At 27.3% G+C, this 19,356-nt stretch overlaps 2 protein-coding genes across 5 annotated transcripts; both read left to right on the top strand.

The window, feature by feature from the left end:
* The first annotated feature begins 320 nt into the window (after positions 1–320).
* LOC145184930 (malignant T-cell-amplified sequence 1-like) lies at positions 321–3,668 on the top strand. Its single transcript, XM_090078198.1, has 6 exons — positions 321–462; positions 711–863; positions 979–1,076; positions 1,441–1,574; positions 1,819–1,886; positions 3,543–3,668. The coding sequence occupies exons 1-6, from the start codon at positions 452–454 to the stop codon at positions 3,625–3,627; spliced, it is 549 nt and encodes a 182-aa protein (XP_089934324.1). The 5' UTR covers positions 321–451; the 3' UTR covers positions 3,628–3,668.
* A 1,819-nt stretch (positions 3,669–5,487) lies between these two features.
* On the top strand, positions 5,488–18,684 carry LOC145187237 (protein FAM149B1-like). Of its 4 annotated transcripts, none has more exons than XM_090078193.1 (21): positions 5,488–5,779; positions 8,504–8,585; positions 10,459–10,690; positions 10,780–10,864; positions 11,165–11,222; positions 11,659–11,787; positions 11,905–11,954; positions 12,856–12,940; positions 13,665–13,788; positions 14,483–14,540; positions 14,677–14,780; positions 15,141–15,259; positions 15,511–15,568; positions 15,678–15,796; positions 16,597–16,639; positions 16,779–16,870; positions 17,353–17,431; positions 17,532–17,572; positions 17,789–17,861; positions 17,973–18,114; positions 18,207–18,684. In XM_090078193.1, exons 1-21 carry the CDS (start codon positions 5,503–5,505, stop codon positions 18,260–18,262), a joined length of 2,106 nt encoding a protein of 701 aa, XP_089934319.1. In that variant the 5' UTR covers positions 5,488–5,502; the 3' UTR covers positions 18,263–18,684. The 4 variants fall into 4 exon arrangements, with proteins under 4 accessions (XP_089934319.1, XP_089934320.1, XP_089934321.1 ...); XM_090078194.1 differs by having other exon boundaries at positions 14,710–14,780; positions 18,207–18,352; XM_090078195.1 differs by lacking the exons at positions 5,488–5,779; positions 8,504–8,585 and adding an exon at positions 10,016–10,345.
* The last annotated feature ends 672 nt before the right edge of the window (positions 18,685–19,356 follow it).

The raw sequence follows: 19,356 nt of genomic DNA, 5'->3' as shown, positions 1-19,356 counted from the left end.
ATTGAAATAAGTATTCAGTATAAATATCAAAAGTGATTCCAAAATCACTTTTGAATTGAAATTTGAAATTACCTATTTTTCTTATTGAATACCTTTTTTAAGAAATTGAATAACACTCAAATTAAGTAACTTTGTTGGTGTTGTTGTGAACCCAATTTTTATTGATTGAAACTTCGAAAACTTAAACCTTCGTAAACTGGGAGAATTCCTGTAGCAAATAAAGGGGATTTATGAATAAAAACGGTAGTGCCATTGTCAATTTAGGCGGCACGGGCACTGCCATTTTTATTTATAAATCCCCATTATTTATATTCTCAATCAATCACAAACGAAAACGAAAGCTGTCACGCGTACCAATATTTTTGAATTGTAATTTGGAAGAAATATTGAATTGTATAGATGTTTGCTTTCATTTAGATTAGGAGAAAACTTGTTGTCTGCCTTCATAATTATGTTTAAAAAGTAAGAGTTTTAAATAATCAATCCCAAGTATTCTCATTTTAAAATGAGTATTATAATTTTTTTTAAAGGTAGGTTTGTAACTAGCGTAATTATATGATATGATATATTTATATCATACAATACTAACAACTGTAAAAAAAAAAAAATCTTTCTATCACATAAAAAAAGTTCAATCTGGCATTTGTTAGTATGGTCATAGCTAATAGTGAGTTTATTAATGTGGTTAAAAATAAATCTTGTGTTTGTAGATTCATTGCTAAAGATGAAATATCTGGGACAACTCAAATAAAGTCTTCTGTTCAACGTGGAATACGTGCAAAAGTTCTTGAACAATTTCCTGCAATAGAACCTTACATTGATGCAATTTTACCAAAGAAAGAATGCATGATATTAGTCAAATGGTAAGAATAAACATTATCTTTATTATTGGTATCATTGTTCATATTTTTTTATTAAAAATAAAAAAATTGCCTTTAGTTTGATAAGACTTTTTAAAATAATTTTTTTGGCTTTTAGTAAAGAGCATATAGAACTTCTGTCTGTGAAAAATAACTTGGTATTTTTCCGACAGCGTGATGGCCCATGGATGCCTACACTAAGGTTGCTTCATCAGTGTAAGTCACTCTTGTGTATATTTTTATGTAATAAATGTACCTAAAATTAGAAAGACAGTAAAATCTATTTCAAGAACCCTTTCTAAAATTCTAGACAGATAAGATTCTGTGCCAACCAGATTAAAGTTCTAGCAAATATTTTGACTTAGCTGTCTTGATTATACTGTATATGTGGTTAAGTCATATTTATATGTGTATATGTTTATATTTGTTTATAACAAAGATGTGTTTAAATTGAGGTATTACAAATTTTTTAAAATAGAACCTAAGTATTCAGGAGCTTTATGTCAGGCTAAGTACTGTAAACAGTATTAGTAATGAGTAAAATGTAAATTGTATTATTGATTTTTCGTTCATGTTTTAGATCCATTTCTTTTACCTCATGAGCAAGTTGACAAGGGTGCTATTCGTTTTGTATTAAGTGGAGCTAATATAATGTGTCCTGGTCTGACATCACCTGGAGCTAAAATGACTCCTGTAGAAAAAGATTCTGTTGTTGTATCTTTTCATAAAATTGATATTTTTGATTTTATCATTATTGCTATTTGCAACTTTTGCATGCTTATCTCAATAACTTTTTTAAATGTAGTGATACAGTTTTTGTAAAAAAAAAAAAAAAAAGAAATTATGAAAGTATGTATTTCAGCTTTGATAATATAATAAATTGCCCCTCATTAATTTTTTTGTTCTTTGGATAAATTTTATAGCAAATTTTTAGTTTGAGTTTACTTAACAAAAGTAGGCTATTATGGCAGAAGGTAAAGAACATGCTGTTTGTATCGGTTTAACAAAAATGAGCACAGAGGAAATGTAAGGATTTAAATAGATTGTTTTCCAAATTTAGGATAATCTGTAAGTTGTCTCCATATAAACATATCTTCACTATCATATCATATTGATAATTTTAAAATACTATCAGCATCTTTTGATAATTTGCCTGATATCATTGGGATAACTGAATTTAACCTGCACAATAAAGATGTGTTTATAACTAATGTTGATTTAGATGGATATGATATTGTAATAGTATAATCAATCTTCTGAAGTTTAGCAAAAAAAAAACTTTGCACAAATTTTTTAGCCACAATTTCTATATAAAAAACACTCAGAAAGGTATAAAAGATAAATGTAAAGCTAAATAAAAGTTATTCCACAACTAGCATACTCATCAACAACAAATGTGAAACTAATCCTAAAACTAACTCCAATCATTTTAACAATCTCTTCACTAGAATTGTTTCAAAGTTATCTAACAGAATTCCAAATTTTTGATTCAACTTTCAAAAATAACTGACTAATCCTGTTAACAACTCTTTTTATATGCAACCAATAATGAAAGAGGAAACCTTAGGCTATATAAATTCTGCTATAATAGAAGGCAAGAGTGTTGGACCAAACAGCTTTCCAACAAACCTTCTTAAACTGGTGTCAGAAATTCTATATGGACCACTAAGTATCATCTTAAATAATTAATTTTGCAAATTAATATTTCCTGATGTCTTCGAGCTACCCCAAGTTATTCCAGTCCACAAAAAAGGATCTACAGTTGTATGCACCAGCTATCATCCAGTTTCTCTTCTTTCTAATTTAAGCAAAATCTTTGAAAAAGTTATACATACTAAATTATACAACTTCCTAAACCAAAATTAATGCTTATATAAACACCAGTTTGTTTTTTCTAAAAAGCATTCCACAGTTCACGCTCTTATCGAAATTACAAAAACTATAAAAGTTGCCCTTGATAATGGAAACTTTGCTTGTAAGGTTTTCATTGATTTAAAAAAACTTTTGACACCATAAACATGGCATTCTCCTATCAAAGCCTAATTATTATGGTGTACATGGCATACCCTTGTCATAATTTAAGTCAATCCTTTCCAATTGTCAACAGTTTGTTACTTTAAATGGCACCTTCTCAGACATTAAAAGCATTTGAATTGGTATCCCTCAGGGATTCATATTAGGTTCTTCTCTTTATTATCTACAACAATGATCTTAATCTTTCTATTAAACATTCAAGTACATATCATCTTGCAGGTGATACTAATCTTTAACTAATCAAGATAAACCTTTAACTTTTTTCTTTATGTATATTTACATTTGATAACTTTTTATTTGTGTATATGTGGATGTATATGTGAATGCATTATAAATTATTTGACCTATATTTTATCTCTTTTAAAAGTCTGTTTTATGGGTGTTATAATTTTTAGCAAAGTTCTACTTTTGTTATGTGATGAGTTTATTTTTAATTGTTTCTTTTTTCATTTCTTTATCTTTTTTAGTCATTGCTTTTTATTAATGAATTACTATTTGCAATGATCTGTGTTTTTTGTAACATCCTTCATTAACACGAAATATGTACATATATACTGATATTGATAATTTTGACTGTAAACTTTTTCAACATATCTATCAACTTAGTTTAATGTTTTTATGTTTGTTTTTTTCTTATTTCTTTTATAGAGCAGAGAAAAATAAAGGAATTGGAGTTGATAATATCCATTATTTAAATGATGGCTTGTGGGTAATGAAACAATTGGACAAATAGCTTTTATTTTATTGTTTTTTCAATATATTCCATCTTACACATTTATACCCTAATATATTGAGTTTAATTCCCAGCACTATCCATTTCTTGAAAAATGATTACAGATTTTAAGAATCAACAGAAATAAAAATGAGGAACATATTTAAAATGTATTTGTGAAGCAAAATGTATGTGTATTTTTTAGGCAAAATACAAAGAAACTGTAATAATATTTAATTCAATTGAATTAGTACCTGTTAAAAATAGGAACACCAGGTGGTTGGGTGATTGTAAATGCTCAATTAGCAAAAAGTAAAAAACAGATTTAAAGAATAGGTGGTGGGTATATTTTTTTTGGGAATAAATATGTAATTATCATTTGAAATCAAATTATTTTGTTAAAGCAAAAAGTTTTAATCAAGATGGAGTATCAGTCAAAGATTTTGTCTCTTGATCAGTTCCATATTCCTTTTTAACATTTTTATATAATCTTGATATCATTCAGTGACATTTGTAAGTATTTTCCTGGTAAGAAAAAAAAAAAATGTTTTAAATGACTCATATAATTCAAAAGATCAGATTAGCTGTTAAATCTGTTAATTTCTATTATGAGGGGAATAAACTCATTAAAATCAGTTTAAAAAATAATAATTCGCTTAAAATAGGTTCTTAAGAAAGATGAGGATCATTTTTTTCACAAATAACAATTATTGGGACATTTTATTTCTGACAAGTTCTCATAGAATCCTTTATATTAGGTTATTCATTTACAAGATCCCTGTTTTTTTTGTATGAATCTATGGACCGTGTTTTTATCTTGCGAACAGATTTTCTTTTTTGTTTTGCGATATTGAACTCATTACTCACAGTTTTCTTCTTTTTTTTTTTTTTAAACCGCCTTTACTTATAATTTGTATATCTTGGTTGATGATTGGCGTTAGACATGAAACATTTTTTAGCACAAAGATTTGTCTTTTGCTTGCATTTCTTATAATATCACACACTGCTAGCCACTCTGCGCCCTCCGCTTTAAAATTGGTTTTGAGAACTCTGAATTTACGTTCAAAAGTTGTAATATAAACAAAAAACTTATGCAATTATTTTCATATAATTTAAGTACAAACCAAGAATAAAAATTTTATATAATCCTACAATGATCAACAGGCCATCGAAATGTCTCAAATTAAGTGAAGAAGAGAATAGGTAAAGGAAAGCAATTAGATAAAAAGATCCTGCGGAACCTGCAACAAGTATATTATTCTGGCATCTACCAAAGCAAATAGAGTTAAGACAAATCTCCTCAGGGATCTTAACAGGACTAAGACTCAGTGTTTCCAGTTGAAGCAATACTTAATGCCCTATCAAAACAAATTAAGAAAATTTGTCATCAACAATGATGATAAATATTGTCAGTCTCGGGACTCTATTAACGTCAACCATAATTTTGATAAAGTTTGTGATGGTCCATCCCTGAACTTCATACATAATGGAACGAAATGTTTTTTTTTCGCTTTAGGCACCATCAACCCTTTCCGCTCCACAGGATACTAGTAAACTCGTCATCAACAGTTGAAACACAAACAATTTCAAAAATAGCTGTTTTCTTTTTCGGAAAATCTAAAAATTTTCCTTTGTACGTTTTTTCTTCTCCAAATAACTTATTGCAAAATTTGTTTTCCTGATCAAAACTGCGTCTCTGAGAAACAATTTTTCTTTTGTAAGTGAAAATTCAAATATATATAGCCAATTTAATTTTATTATATTTCTATTAAAAGATGAAACAATACTGTTTGTTACTTTCCTTTCACTTTCTGTTTTTTTTTTTTTTTTTCTTTTTTTTTTTAATCATTTACCTTTTTTATTTTTGCGTTTTTGCTAAAAAACATTTCACATACAATGGCTTTAGATCAGAAAAAAAACTTTAAAAGAAAGAGTTTAAACCATGCGACATCTAAAGCATCTGACTTAAATTTTAATCATTTTTTAAAATCACAAGAAAATTGTTTTGAACACATATGTCTTTATGCAACTCACAAGGCTACGATTAAAAATAGTTACACTGCTAATGACTCGACCATGTTAAATTGCAGTAGTTGGCTACAGAAGCACTTCTTAAAATTTAGAAAGGGCTATATACATTCTACTGTTAAAGGAGCTCAACTTCAAAGCACGAGTAACATTTTAAAATCTTTTTATTTTTATTTTCATTATATTTAATTTTTCAGAAGTCTTTTGTATTTTACATGTTTTAAAAAAAGCAACCCGAAACACTGATAAACTAATCTAACTAAATAAAAGTTGGGGGGCTTCAAAGTGGGGGGTCTGTACTTGGAACAGACATTGTCACTGAAATGTTTAATCAGAGTAGATCAGAAGAAAGGGGAATAAGGAATGCGCATTATTTGGCGTGGAGGCACTCTGACTTTTCGAGTGAGGCGTGATTTAAGTAAAGATGTGGAAAGGAAGGGCAATAGTTAGAGGGAAGTGAACTGTGGGTACTTCTTATGTGAACGATCGGTTAAAATTTTTAACTAAGAAAGAACACAATCAAAATATAGTTCGTATGATGAGTTACATTTGAACGATATCTTTCTATGGAAATAATCAAAAAAATTTTATGTGTTTTTTTATTTTTGATCCTTAAAAGATTATTGAAAGACCTTTATGGAAAAAAAGAGTCAAAAAATCACGAACTCGGTTGGCGGTTCAAGCTAAGAAATACGGTAAACATAATACACTTGCCTCCATTTTTTAAAAGTCTCCATTTTTTGTGATGTTCTTACATTAGAACTCAACCTATAATAACGAACGATAATTGGAAAATCCCATTCCGGTGCATCACTACTAATTGAACATTGATAAATATTTGAAAACTTTTTTCCATACTTGTGACGCTGTAGAGAATAGAAATAGTTTTGCACACTCCAAAGATTATCATAAAATGAAGTAATGACTGAAACTTCCCACCCACCTTTTTTGCAATAATTGCAATAATCTTTTAAGGATTAAAAGTAAAAAAAAGAAAAAAACACATAAAAAACTTTATAAGGTAATTTTTGATTATTTCCATAGAACCACCTGAAAATATGACGGGTGATAGTAAAAACAACCACAAATATCATCATCGACAAGACAAGTTGGTTCTCTTGTTGATGCTAACAACAGTAAAAAAGTTGTTTCAGCAACGAAAGATAGCATATTTAGTACAGGAAAGGGAGACACTGCAAAAATATTGGGCAAGTTAAATTCTACTCTTTCAAGAGCTACTTAAATAACAAAGCTTGTTTTTAATTGATCGAATGACCCGTTTGCATATACGCAGGATAAAGCTTTGGCTTTATATGTGGATGGAATACTTACAAAAGTATTTTATACTCTGATACAGCTTGGTGCTAAGGCGAATTTTTCAAATTTATGTCCATATTATCCTTTCATAACAGCTGCAAAGAAGAAAGTTTATCCAAATGACCCCAATTTTGTCTCTTCTGCAGAAATAGTTTTACAAAGTTAAATCAATCATACAATTTCAAAAGATATTCTTATTAAACTAAACATTAAGAATTAGTTATGAAACATAGGCGTAGATAAAATGGTAGCAGTGGTCATTCTACATTTGGGCAAAAAATCATAGAAAGTGAACCTAATATATCATGAAAATCTTTGGCAAAAAAAAATTAGCAAGATCCACGACATTCCCCAACCCGATTTTGTAGACCACTGAAGGATTTATTTAAAGAAGAATTTCAATTAGTAAAGAAGTTGGAAAAATTAGAGATCAGATCTCATCAATTAAACCAACACGAGTAAAATGTCTCGCGAAAAAGCCGCGGAGAACTAATTTCACACCTTGCTCTTGTCCTCAGATCTCCTCAATTCATCAACAACTTACATAGCACTGTTACATTGTCAACACTCAGCGCTTATAAGCAAAGGTCTTATACCTTTGCTGTCATAACTTTGCATACCGTTTCCGCATACAACCGAAAACTATTTAAGGAAACGTAGATTTAATTTTTTTTTGTTTACTTAAAGTTTCAAATACATGAAATCAAAGCTTTGTATAATAAAATTTCGGGACTTCAATATTTACACGCATTTCCACATTTTTTACGTATAGAAGGTAACACGCCTGCTTGACCTAAACCGCTCATTTTTGTATCCAAAATAGCCTTTGTTAATTCATGCATCTGTCCAAAGTCTCAGATCAACACATGGTTTCAAATTATAACTTTTTTCGTTCTAGATTTAGCGTTTTTCCCACTATGCGTCACATCGATGTGTTTTCTTAAGTATAAAATTGCATGTTTTGTTTACATGCAGCTCTTCAATACTATCAAGGTTTCATGAACCTAATAGCTCTTGATTACCTAAGAAAGTCTATTCAGAACTGACACTATAGGTTCTCAAACATCTGTTACTATCTGTTATTTTCGTAGAACTCTATAGTATAAAAAATATTTGCAGTAAATTTCTGAATAAGTTTTTAACTTTTTTCAATGTTGCCCTCAATCCACATAAATTAACCAAAAGTTTAAAAACATTCAGTACACTTTGTTGTAATTTACCTAGGCAGTTGGAAAGATTAAAGTTTAGGTTAATTAGGTTCAGTAAAATTAGATGTATTTATAAGAAAATTGAATATATAAATGTATATACATATTTATCTAATTTTCTCATAAATGAAACTTTTTAAAGGATGATTTGTGTGTGTGTGTATATATATATAAACACACACACACACACACACACACACACACACACACACACACACACACACACACACACACACACACACACACAATCTTCCTTTAAAAAGTCTCATATTTATACATTTATTAATGTTAGTAATAGACAAATGTAGAAAGCTTTATGTTCTATTTTTATATCGAAATGTTAGCTCATGATGAGAAAAAAGTTCCCTGTCACAAGAAAGTTCTGAAGAAGCAAATTATGACAAGTCAAAGAAGTTTAAATATAAGGTAAAGTAACTTTTTCAAAAAAAGATCTAATTATATATATTACAATAACAATGATTTATTTTATATATTACAATAATGATTTATTATATATATTACAATAATGATTTATTATATATATTACAATAATGATTATATATATATATATATATATATATATATATATATATATATATATATATATATATATATATATATATATATCAATATATTATAGATGTAGGAATATATTATTAATTCTAGAATTAGAATTATGGAATTGTATTATTAGAAAATATAAACTAGTTTTTTTTGTAATATAAAAGTAATCAGAAACTTTTTCCAGAACATAAAATGTAATAAGAAAGTGTTATACAATTATGATTGTGGAAACAGTTAGATCTTTCAAAAATTATATAACACAAGAAAGGAATGTGAACGTTTGAAGAGATACTTTAGTTCAAAACTGCGCAAGTTAACAACAAACTGTTTTTTGCATAAATAAAAACTACTTTTTTATTATTCCTTAATAAGCAAAAAATCAAGTTTAAACCAAAGTTTTAGAATCTAATACATTATAAAGTCTCAGATTAAATTTTAATTTAAAATTTGCATCTAACTCTTACCCAAGTTAGATTTGCTTGTATTATCAAATTATAAACATAAATACATTTGAGATATAGTATATTACAGATTAGAGAGCAGGTGTTATTTTTATTGTATACTATTTTTAATTACAAATACTTTAGAAGTTGTGTGGCATTAAATTCTTTAAATAAAAAGTTAAAAATATTATTTTTATTATAATTTTTATTACTAATATCAATGTTAAAGTTATTATAGTTAAATCTTTAATAAAATATAGGGTTTTCCTAAATAAACTTTTCTGAAAAGTGTTAATAATTTATGGTACTTCTAGCAAACCTTGTGACATGTTTTTCTATTTCAATTGAAGTATTTCTTAAACTCAATCTATCATTTAAATAATTTATTCTTTTCTGCATTTGCTTGGCAATTTTCTGATTGACTCCTGATTTGTTTTTTGTTTAAGGTTTTTTACAAGTTTAACATTTTCTTATAAGTGAAATTGACATTTGTTTGGAAAGTTAATTTCTTTATAAGAATAATATTTGGAATATGGTTATTTTAAGTAATTAATTATTAGAGATATTTTTTTTAAACCTGAAATTAGTTAGTGTATGTTATAATCTCCTAAAGTGTTTACTGAACTTGATAAGTATTTTGAACATTTTGTTATGGAATCTGCCTTACTTTGGAAAAAATCATACTAATGTACTGAATGAAATGCTTTTATTTTTCAAAATTTTGTATTTGAATTAAAAATCATTGCTGAAACTAATTCTATTTTTTATATTGAGATTGTAAATTAGTTAAGTAAATAATACTTGGTTTGTTATTGTTTTTTTTTTTTTATTTATTTTTTTATTTTTTGCAGAAGGAGATATTTTTTAGAAAACTAATTAATTAGAATAGTATTGCTATATACTTAAACACTTATAGAGTGAAATAACAAAGAAATTATACTTGCTGACTTACCAAAAGAGAAATTTTTATATGAGATGAGAAATGGTTGAACAGAGAGAATTTTTAGGAAATAAGTTAATTGTTATTTTATTCTTCTGCTAGCAATGAAAGAATTATTTTTTATTTGGAAAAATAAATGATTTTTATGGTTTATAAATATTTATGGATAAAGTTAAGAGGAATCTTTATGAAAACAAACAGCAACAAATGGCAATCTTTGGTTCATGGGTATTAAGAGGGTAACATGTCAAATAAATTTAGTTTTTCAAAGTGTTTAATTTTTTATTTTGTATTTTTATATTCAGAATCTTTTATTTTTCCTTGGTGTTATTTTAACTACACATCTTTTTAGTCATGGTATTACAAAAGCTGCATTTGATACCTTGCCACCTCTTCCTGAAAAGTATTATGAACCTAGGCCGCTAAACACGGGGTTAAGAGAAGAAAACTCAGAACTTTTTGAGCCTCACACATTTTCTACTGAACGCTCTTCATCTACTCTCGGAAATTTTAGCCAATCATGGTCAGATGTCGAAGAAAACTTTACTGAAAGAAGTAGTGTTTTTTCTTGGCGTCATGATGATGTATGATTATCAAGTTTAGCTGTTATTTTAACAATTATTTTGTAAAAAGTGAAGTTTTTACTATTTATTATTATTTTTTTAACAAATAGGAGTTTGACAGAAGAGCTGCCTCTCAAGTCCGAAAGATATTTCTAGATGTAGACAACTGTTTATATGAAAGCACAGAAACTAAACGTATAATTCTTTATTTTCTGTATTAATTATATTTTATAGAAGTTCTTAACAAAACTATGTTAAGTATTTTTTAACAAAAGTATTATCAACAATATTTTTGCGTTGTTAAAGTTATCTTGTTTCTTTTTGTTACTGTTAATGTTAAAATTGTTTTTTTAACAGAAACATGTTTGTGTCTCACGGAAGATTTAATAGAAATGTTATAAAATTAAAAAGTTTCATAAATCTTTGTAATACTTTAACAAATAATTTATTGCCAAATTTAATTTGTATTTTTAAATTTTTCAATCACTATTTTAGTTTCAAGTGATTTAAACAGTGAATGTTCAGAATGGAACACATCTTTTCCATATTTAAGGTATAATTATTGAAATGAATTGTAATAAATCAGTTAGAATTAGTTTCTATCAACTTTTAAAATATTATTTTGTAACAAAACCAAATTTATACTTCCAGCAATACCACACCAACCATTAAAAAATCCCCACTTGTATCAAAAAGTGAAAAGGTATATAAGGAAATTTTAAGTTAAAAGTTATGATTACATTTTGTAGGAGTTCTGTAAAAAAAATCCTTATGATTGTATTTGAAAAACAACAAATTTATTTTAGTCCCATAAGTTTTCTTTTTAAACTAAAAGAAAAGTTTGATTAATAAAAAAAAAAAAGGATTAATATTTAAATTTTAAATATTATTTAAATTAAAATATTTAAATAGATATTGGAATATTTGTTAAAAAGCTTGCTACAGGTGAAGTAAATATTCCTATTTTTAAAATGTTTAGTCTTTAACAGGTTAATTGGAACCCAGTTGTTGCCTTCAAATGATTCAGGGACACAAATAATAGAAGTACATTCAGATAAAGATAACCTGCTTACTCATAGCTCAAATAAAGACTGTATATCTGAATCTATGGTGGATATGTAATAAATAATTTTTTGTTTGTACCTTTTAGTATAGCTGTTAAGTTTTTAATAAAAATGCCAGTTAAATAGATATCACTAATGTATTTTTATTTTTTGTAATGATTTTAATTCCAGGCTTCTTGTTAATGGAAGTAAAGTTGAGGCAATAGCTGCACCGCCTGATGGTAATCATCATGATTTGTTTTGTTTGTTTTTGAATAAAGGTGAAGTATAATCTTCATTAGGCTTCAAAACCAAAGGAACTTGAAGAACTTGGAACTTGAACTTGAACTTGCTTCAAGTTCCTTCTGGTTTTGAACCCTAATGAACCTTTAGTTAGTTTAGTTTTTTGCCCTGTAAACTTATTAGAATTGTTAAAAAGAATTTAAGCTAGATAAAAAATATTTGTTAATGAGTTGTATGCTATTGACAGTTTGAATACTAAGAAGTTGTATGTTAAAAAACAGTTTTTAAAAAAGCGTAAACTATGTTCATTTAAGTCTATTATAAGAAAACTTTCATTGGCTTAACCAAACAAAGGTCCTAAGTAATTGATTTAAAACTATAATTATATTTATCTAAAAATTTTTATATGTTCCTTATAATTCAATTTTTGATACAGTATGGAATGAGAAATTCAGTGCACAATCAATTACATCCGCTTTTTGAATAATTTTAATTTTCAGTGTCAAAGCACTTAGTATAGTCATAACTTTTTATATTTATAATAACTTTCCTTAATGAAAAAGATTAACACCATTAACATAACAAAAAATGTTTATCTTTTTAAATGGGAGTTCTAAAAACAATGCATATTATTTCAGTGCATTTCTCAACTTTTTGTATTATGGAGTTAATCAATTTGTACACTGACTGGCTCAAATATTACAACACTTAAAAGGTGGAGTGGTCAAAAGCTAGTGTGACCTAAATAAAACCAATTTGTACCAAAATAAAAAAAAATAAAAAAATAGGATTTTCTACTAATAACAACCATTGCAGTAAATTCTATTTAAAACTGTGGGTAAAAAACAACGATTATTGTTTTTAAAACAAAAATAGGATGTCTACTGTTTGTCTATTTAGAAAGTACCTGCACTTACTTGGAAGAAGAGGTATTTGCAACTGATGGAGACATGGAAGAGTTTATTGCATATGATCAGTCAAATGTGTAAGAAAAATGGTTTATAAGTTAAAGGCCAATTTTTGAGTTGCAAAATAATTATATAATTTTATAGTGAAAGTTATCAGGTACAAACCCTTAATGTAAAATTTTTTACAAATTCTTCTATAGTTAAAAATTTTTTTTGATTAACTGATCAGGGTTTAAATAGTTAGTTTTTAAAGAACTACTAATTCTAATTTTTTCATAAAAAGCGTATCATTAAAAGATGTGTACCAAGAATGCTGTAGCAAGAGGAAACAAAAAAATCATCTTCAATCCAAGTTTCAGTTTATGCTGACATGTTAACTCTGCTTGATTTCATTTACAGTTTTTATTTTTTTAAAATAAAAAATTGTAAATAAAATCAAACTGAATTTCCTAGAAACTGTTGCCAGTTTTTACCATTAAGATTAGCTTTGCAAAGATAATGGAGTGCTTTATGTTCAGATGGATTGCAGTTACTAAATAAAAGATGAGAAGCCTGGCAGTAGCAAGGGAAATGCACTTCAAAAACTTATTATTTAGTAATAATTGAGTAGTTGGAGAGATTTAAGCAGAATGTTGCTCAGTTAAATATGCTTTATTTTATGGAAAGTTGATGTAAAAAACCACTGTTTAAAAGAAATGAGAATATCTAGCAATTGTAAAATATTCAAAACAAATTTCTTTACATTTTCATAAATTTTCACCTTCATTAATTCAAAAATACAAATTTTTTTTGCCTTTTTAGTGATACTCCAAATAGAGACTCAGAAGAAAATGATTATGGTAAAGAAGCTATCCCACCAGTTGCTCCTTTAGCCTCAATTCATGATAGAGTTATCAGTGAATGTTTTGATAAAGTGTGGAATAAGGTTATTGAACTTATAGTATAGTTTGTGTTTACAAGTTTTACCTCATTTTTGTACCTCAGCATTGTAAAGAAGCAAGTTATGTTTTTCCATTTATTTCTGTTTATTTCCATTTTTACTTAATAAAAAAAAACTTTACTATTTTCCACTGATGATGATTACCATTGTTACTATATATCAAAGTATCTTTTGTCAAAGTAACTTTTGACCATTTAATTTGCTACAAATTGTTTTCAGTCCAAAAATTGTTCTAGATAAATACAGATAAAATAAAGGTTCTATCAATTGTTGTCTTTTTGGAATAAGTTTTAATAAGAAATTCATAATTAAGAAAACATGTTATTCCAATCATGAAGTTTTGAAAACAATATGGTGGTCATAACAAAAAATGCTAAGCAACCTCAAGTTGAAGGAAGACAATATGCCTTAATCTATTAATCAAGCTAGCAGTTAACTACTTTAGTAGTTATACTTGAGAAATTATTATTTTAAATCAAATTTACTAAAAGAAATTATTTAATTAAACTATAATATTTTTTGAAAGTATTTTATTTAAAAATGGACTATTTAAGTTTTACTTTTAAGGGCTTTCACAATTATTTTACTTTTAAGGATTTCACATATATTTTGCTTTTCTTTCATAATCTGGGGTAAGATCTCTAAACAAGTATGTCATTTGTAACTTTTGTTTTCATAGCTGATATATGTTCTTGCTGATTTGATAAAGCTTTATGCAAAGACAAAAGCAAGTAAAGGTAATGTTTATGTTTCTTTTGTAAAATAGTGGGTCATGAATTATTTGGTTAATTTAATTTTCATTTACAGATTTTATCTTATTTTTCTTTATTATACAAAATGTTTTTTTTGTTGTTGTTGTTGTTGTGGTTACAGGTTCTAATAACCTGTCAAATTTTTATGATGAAGAACAAGTTTTAGATGTTGACATAGAAATTCCTATTTCTCGTGAAAGCAGGCAACTACCATCTAGATCTTTGGTAATGAATTTATAGTATTGCTTTCTTTCAATATCATCAAATATGAAATATTGTCTTTATTCCTCAAAATGCTCTTTGTTTTTTTTTGTTTTTTTGTTTTTTTCTATATCAACTCAGAAAGCTTATTTCCCTAACCATCCCTAACAATGATAGCACCATTTTTGATTATGTAACTACTAGCACTTATCCTTGATAATATGTTAATTCCACCTCAATTCCAATTATCGTTTTTTTTTTTTTTTTTTTTTTTGTTTTACAAACAAACCTTTTTTAAGAGTTACATACTCGTTTTTTGCATATTGATATGAAAAGTGACAAAGTTTTATCCTTTAATGTTTAAATGAGATATTTATCTTACAGATGCATTTAAAAACGTTGTCTGGACTAGCAAGCTCGTCTTCTCTTGGGGTTCAGGATTTAAAAGAGTTAATGACAATACGCTCACTCCCTCTACAAGAAAGACTAGCATTCCCGAACATGTAAGAGTTTATACGTTTGATCTAATAACAACAGTGTTTTGTGTTCTAGTAAAGTTTAACATTTATGCTTTGTTTTGCATAAGAGTTGCATAAGATTTATATAAGTATATTTATATAAATATATTCATATGAATATATTTATATAAATATACTTATATAAATATACTTTTATTACAAATACACTTTTGTTACAAATATATGAAACTAAACTAATGAAACATGAATATTATAAACATTGTTTTGGTTTTAAGTCTCCGCGAAGATGACCATGCAGTAAATGACCATGTAGTTTCCAGAGAAGTAGTTGTGGTATGAATCTTTTGTTTTTAATTTAATATTTCTGCTTCTTTTTTACTTTTAAGTATGTAAACATTTTAAGTTTTTAACAATTCAGCCTTTCTTATTAAAAAAATTTCAGAATCGACCTGTTTCAAGTAGTGTGGGTGTATATAGACAGTTTCCAAAGTCTTCTACATTTCGAAATGCTGAGCAGCAGTTTTATGATCGAATGATGTCAGCAAAAACAGCAAATAAAAGGTTTGTATCTTTTTTAATTTTATTCTTACTTCCTTGCTCTTCTTTTTTCTTTATATGCATTTTTAAATGTCTTTGTTTCTGCCAACAGTTTTTAGATTCTATGTTCTTTATTTCAAAAAAAAAAAAAAAATAACATTAAGCATCAAAAGTTACATTATGACAGAAATTTAGCTGCCATCACAAACCTTACACCTGAAATATACTCACCCTTCTAAGGTGTAACTTTACTTTCTAAAACCTTCCTAAAAAACAAGAATCCCTTCCCTTTCCCTTCATTTCCCCTAGTGCACCACCTCCCTTTTCCATTAGATATCTTAACAAGTGTTTTTTGCATATGTTCATTGTAGCATTTGGTTAAACAAATTTTTCTATAAGAGGATTGGGATTGAATAGAAATCTCAGGATTTGACAAAATGCTTTTTTTTAAGAATTAAAAAATTGAGCTTTTTTGCAATATCTAGTTAAACTTTCATTATTTGTGACAAAAGTTTTAATAAAATTGGAAATTTTTCTTCAAAAAGAGTGAAAATTTTTTGGAAATTTCTCTTTGAAATTTCTCTTTGAAATTTCTCTTTGAAATTTCTCTTTGAAATTTCTCCTTTGAAGTTTCTTTAGAAAACCAGTTTTCCATTTTTTCTTTAGAAAACCAGGTTTCCTTTTTTTTTTTTTTTTTTTTTTTATTAAAAAGAGATTTTTAAAAAAAAAAAAAAAAAAAAAAAGGAAACCCAATTTGTGTTTTAAACTTTTGTCCCCAACCATATTCATAATGTTTATTATTATTATTATTTTTTCAATTAAAGAGCTGTTAGATTGCAACCTCTTTCACTTTCAAAAACAGCAGGCGTGAGTATTTTCTGTATTTTATAAGTTTATAATTTTTTTGAATGTATTGTAAAAGTAGTTTTTAACTTTTTTCAATTAATTTTAATACTATTTTTTTTATCAACTTCTTGTGATTAGGAAGTTTTATTACTATTTTAAGTCTTTGAATGCTCAAGAAAATGCATCACTGAGTGAAATAAGAGGGAAAAGTTTGCAAACTCCTGGTGATCGACAAACAATGTGTCAATACTGGTAAGCTTTACTTATGTAGAATTTATCAATTCTATTGTGGTATTAAAGTTTAACAGACTTATTTTGATAATGGTTAGAGCAATGAGCAAAAACTCAAAACTGAAAAAGCTCTTGGGGATTTAACTCATACCAGTGGTAAACCTAGGAAAAGGCTTCAAGTTTCATATAATTGATTTAGAACTGGTTTCGTATTCTACATTTATATAAAACTATATCAACTTAACATAGTTTTCTTTTTTCACATTAAAAAAATTATTGATTTTTTAATCTGTTTATCGAGGCCATCCCTCCCAACCATTCTTCTCCCAAAAGAACGTTTTGGGTGGGCCACTGGTCCTTACCATCACACCAATTTAACAAAAATTAACAGTTGCAATAATGGTTTATAAGAAATTTTTCGGATTCTATTTTGAAAAATAATTTTTTTTTTGTTTTAAGTAATAATTTAGCATTATACTAGCTAAACATTTTTTTATTTTAAGGAATTCTCGTATTGTGACATTACCCCCTCTCGAAAGATTAAATACTAACGAAATGCCTATAGGACGTTTGAGAAGTTCGGTAAGTTTGTTTTAGAATTTTCAATTGGAATGTCAAGTCAAATTTGTTAAGATCATTTTTTAAAAACGTTTCTTATACATGATAACTTCTTACTACGTAGAAGAGAAGCATGAGAGTATCAAGCGCTGCGACTAATCATAAGTAAGATATTTATCAAAAATATCATTTAGATTTAATTTCGATCTTCTTCTTCTTCTTCTTCTTTTTTTTTTTCGATTTTTTTTTATTTTGAGTTGCTGATTAACAAATAAAGGCTTCTCTTATTATAATCAAAAATTGATGTCCTCAGCATAACTACTGTTTTTTTAATTTAAAAAGTAATAAATTTTATGTCTAATACAACAATTTCGTCCTAAGAACTGCTGAGACACATGAAAGGACTACATTCGCTGTACAAGATTCTCGACCAAATACAATGCATTCTCTTAGAGTGAGTTGCTTGAGCTTATGACGCATGAAACGTAAAATTTGTTATAATTTATTTCAACGTCTATTATTTTAAAAATATTTAGGAACATTCTCTGATTTGTTTTGTGTTTAGACGGATATGCTGTTTAACAAATACAAATCTTCAGGTTCGTTACTTCATAATAATCGATCTACCATCCATGATCACTACCCTACGATGACCAAAACAATCGAGGACGAAAATTCTCTCGAGTTTAATACATTTGTCTTATGGGGTTAGGAATGAGTTTTTCATGTTTTTTGTTTTGTTTTCGCTAATTTTTTTTATTCGAATTAATTCAGAAGAAATGCTATTTATTTTTTCAAGGTCACGGTCCACCTCTAATATCTTCCCAGAAAAAAAGTCGAAACGGAAACAGGTAGCATTATGTGAAAACCAAAATATCTTATTTTGGTTTGTAATAAATTTTGTATCTTTACGCATTTCAATTCGTAAGTTACAACTGCTTTTAAGCCCGAGCATCGTATTTTTCATTTTAAAATCCTTCAATTTTTTTTTTTTTATCGAAAATCATGAGGGTTTTTTTTTTATTTTATTTTTTGAGATTTTACAAATGATTTAAATTAACGAATTTTAAGTAATGCGTAAAAATCGAAAAAAGTTGTTTCGTTAAAAAAAAAAGTGCTTTCGGCGTCCGGGTTTTTTAAACTGACTTATGGTGTTATTGTTTATATTAGAATTTCTTAAATATTGTTAAAAGACTATTTTGTTATTCTCAATATAATCAATTCATATTTTTGTATAATTGCATTTTCAGAGGCGTATTTATTAACTTTTAAAGGGATTTACCTTTCTTTATAAATTTTTCATGAGATCAATAAAAACCATAGTGTGAAACCATACTTAGATTGATAATGAAACCGAGTGAAGAAGATTTGTTTACAGTTTGAATGAAGCTGAATGTCTTTTAGAAGCGTTTCAGCGCACAAGTAACATAATATATACTGTACAAAAGTCAAAAAATCCAAAGTCATATGGAAATTATTTTTGCTGCTGTGTGTAGTTATGACTTATGCTCAACACCTGTTCACATTTATCAACTCCCAAATAAAAAGATAAAATCAAATTTCTCAGTCAATATGTTAGGCATAGAAATCTAATAGATATTATTCAACAAGAAGCAACTTTTAAAAAACCTAATCACTTTCAAACTTAAACTTCAAGAAGTTTTTTTTAACAAGTATATATACTTTTTAAAAATAAATAATACCCGTCGGTATTATTGGAGTCGACAAAGGAGGACGAGGGGTAGGTGTGTGTGTAGGGTGGTGAGTGGTGGAAGTTAGGAGTCAAATCCACCTGCCCCCTCCTTTGATGCCTATTGAAGAAGAAAAAAATCACAAGTTAACGAGACAATTATTTAGTGCATGTTTTCCTCCCAAAAGCTCTCACGCCACACATTTTGTTCTCCTTAGGTTGATTTATTAACTTTATTTTGAGACTAAAAATTAGAAAG

Source organism: Hydra viridissima, unplaced genomic scaffold, assembly GCF_058129835.1.
Source record: "Hydra viridissima isolate aposymbiotic clone 2 unplaced genomic scaffold, HvirCarnegie_v1 scaffold_2, whole genome shotgun sequence".
Lineage (NCBI taxonomy): Eukaryota > Metazoa > Cnidaria > Hydrozoa > Anthoathecata > Hydridae > Hydra > Hydra viridissima.
The sequence above is the reverse complement of the archived record's forward strand: the minus strand, read 5'-3'. Positions and strand labels throughout refer to the sequence as shown.

Excerpts from the sequence above, each read along its gene's own strand:
- LOC145187237 (XM_090078193.1), top strand. The coding sequence starts at position 5,503 with ATGGCTTTAGATCAGAAAAAAAACTTTAAAAGAAAGAGTTTAAACCAT. Across the intron at positions 10,691-10,779 it reads TTTCTTGGCGTCATGATGAT|GAGTTTGACAGAAGAGCTGC; the intron begins GTATGATTATCA and ends TTTAACAAATAG. Across the intron at positions 18,115-18,206 it reads TAATACATTTGTCTTATGGG|GTCACGGTCCACCTCTAATA; the intron begins GTTAGGAATGAG and ends TATTTTTTCAAG.
- LOC145184930 (XM_090078198.1), top strand. Across the intron at positions 1,077-1,440 it reads ACTAAGGTTGCTTCATCAGT|ATCCATTTCTTTTACCTCAT; the intron begins GTAAGTCACTCT and ends TTCATGTTTTAG. Across the intron at positions 1,575-1,818 it reads TAGAAAAAGATTCTGTTGTT|GCTATTATGGCAGAAGGTAA; the intron begins GTATCTTTTCAT and ends TAACAAAAGTAG.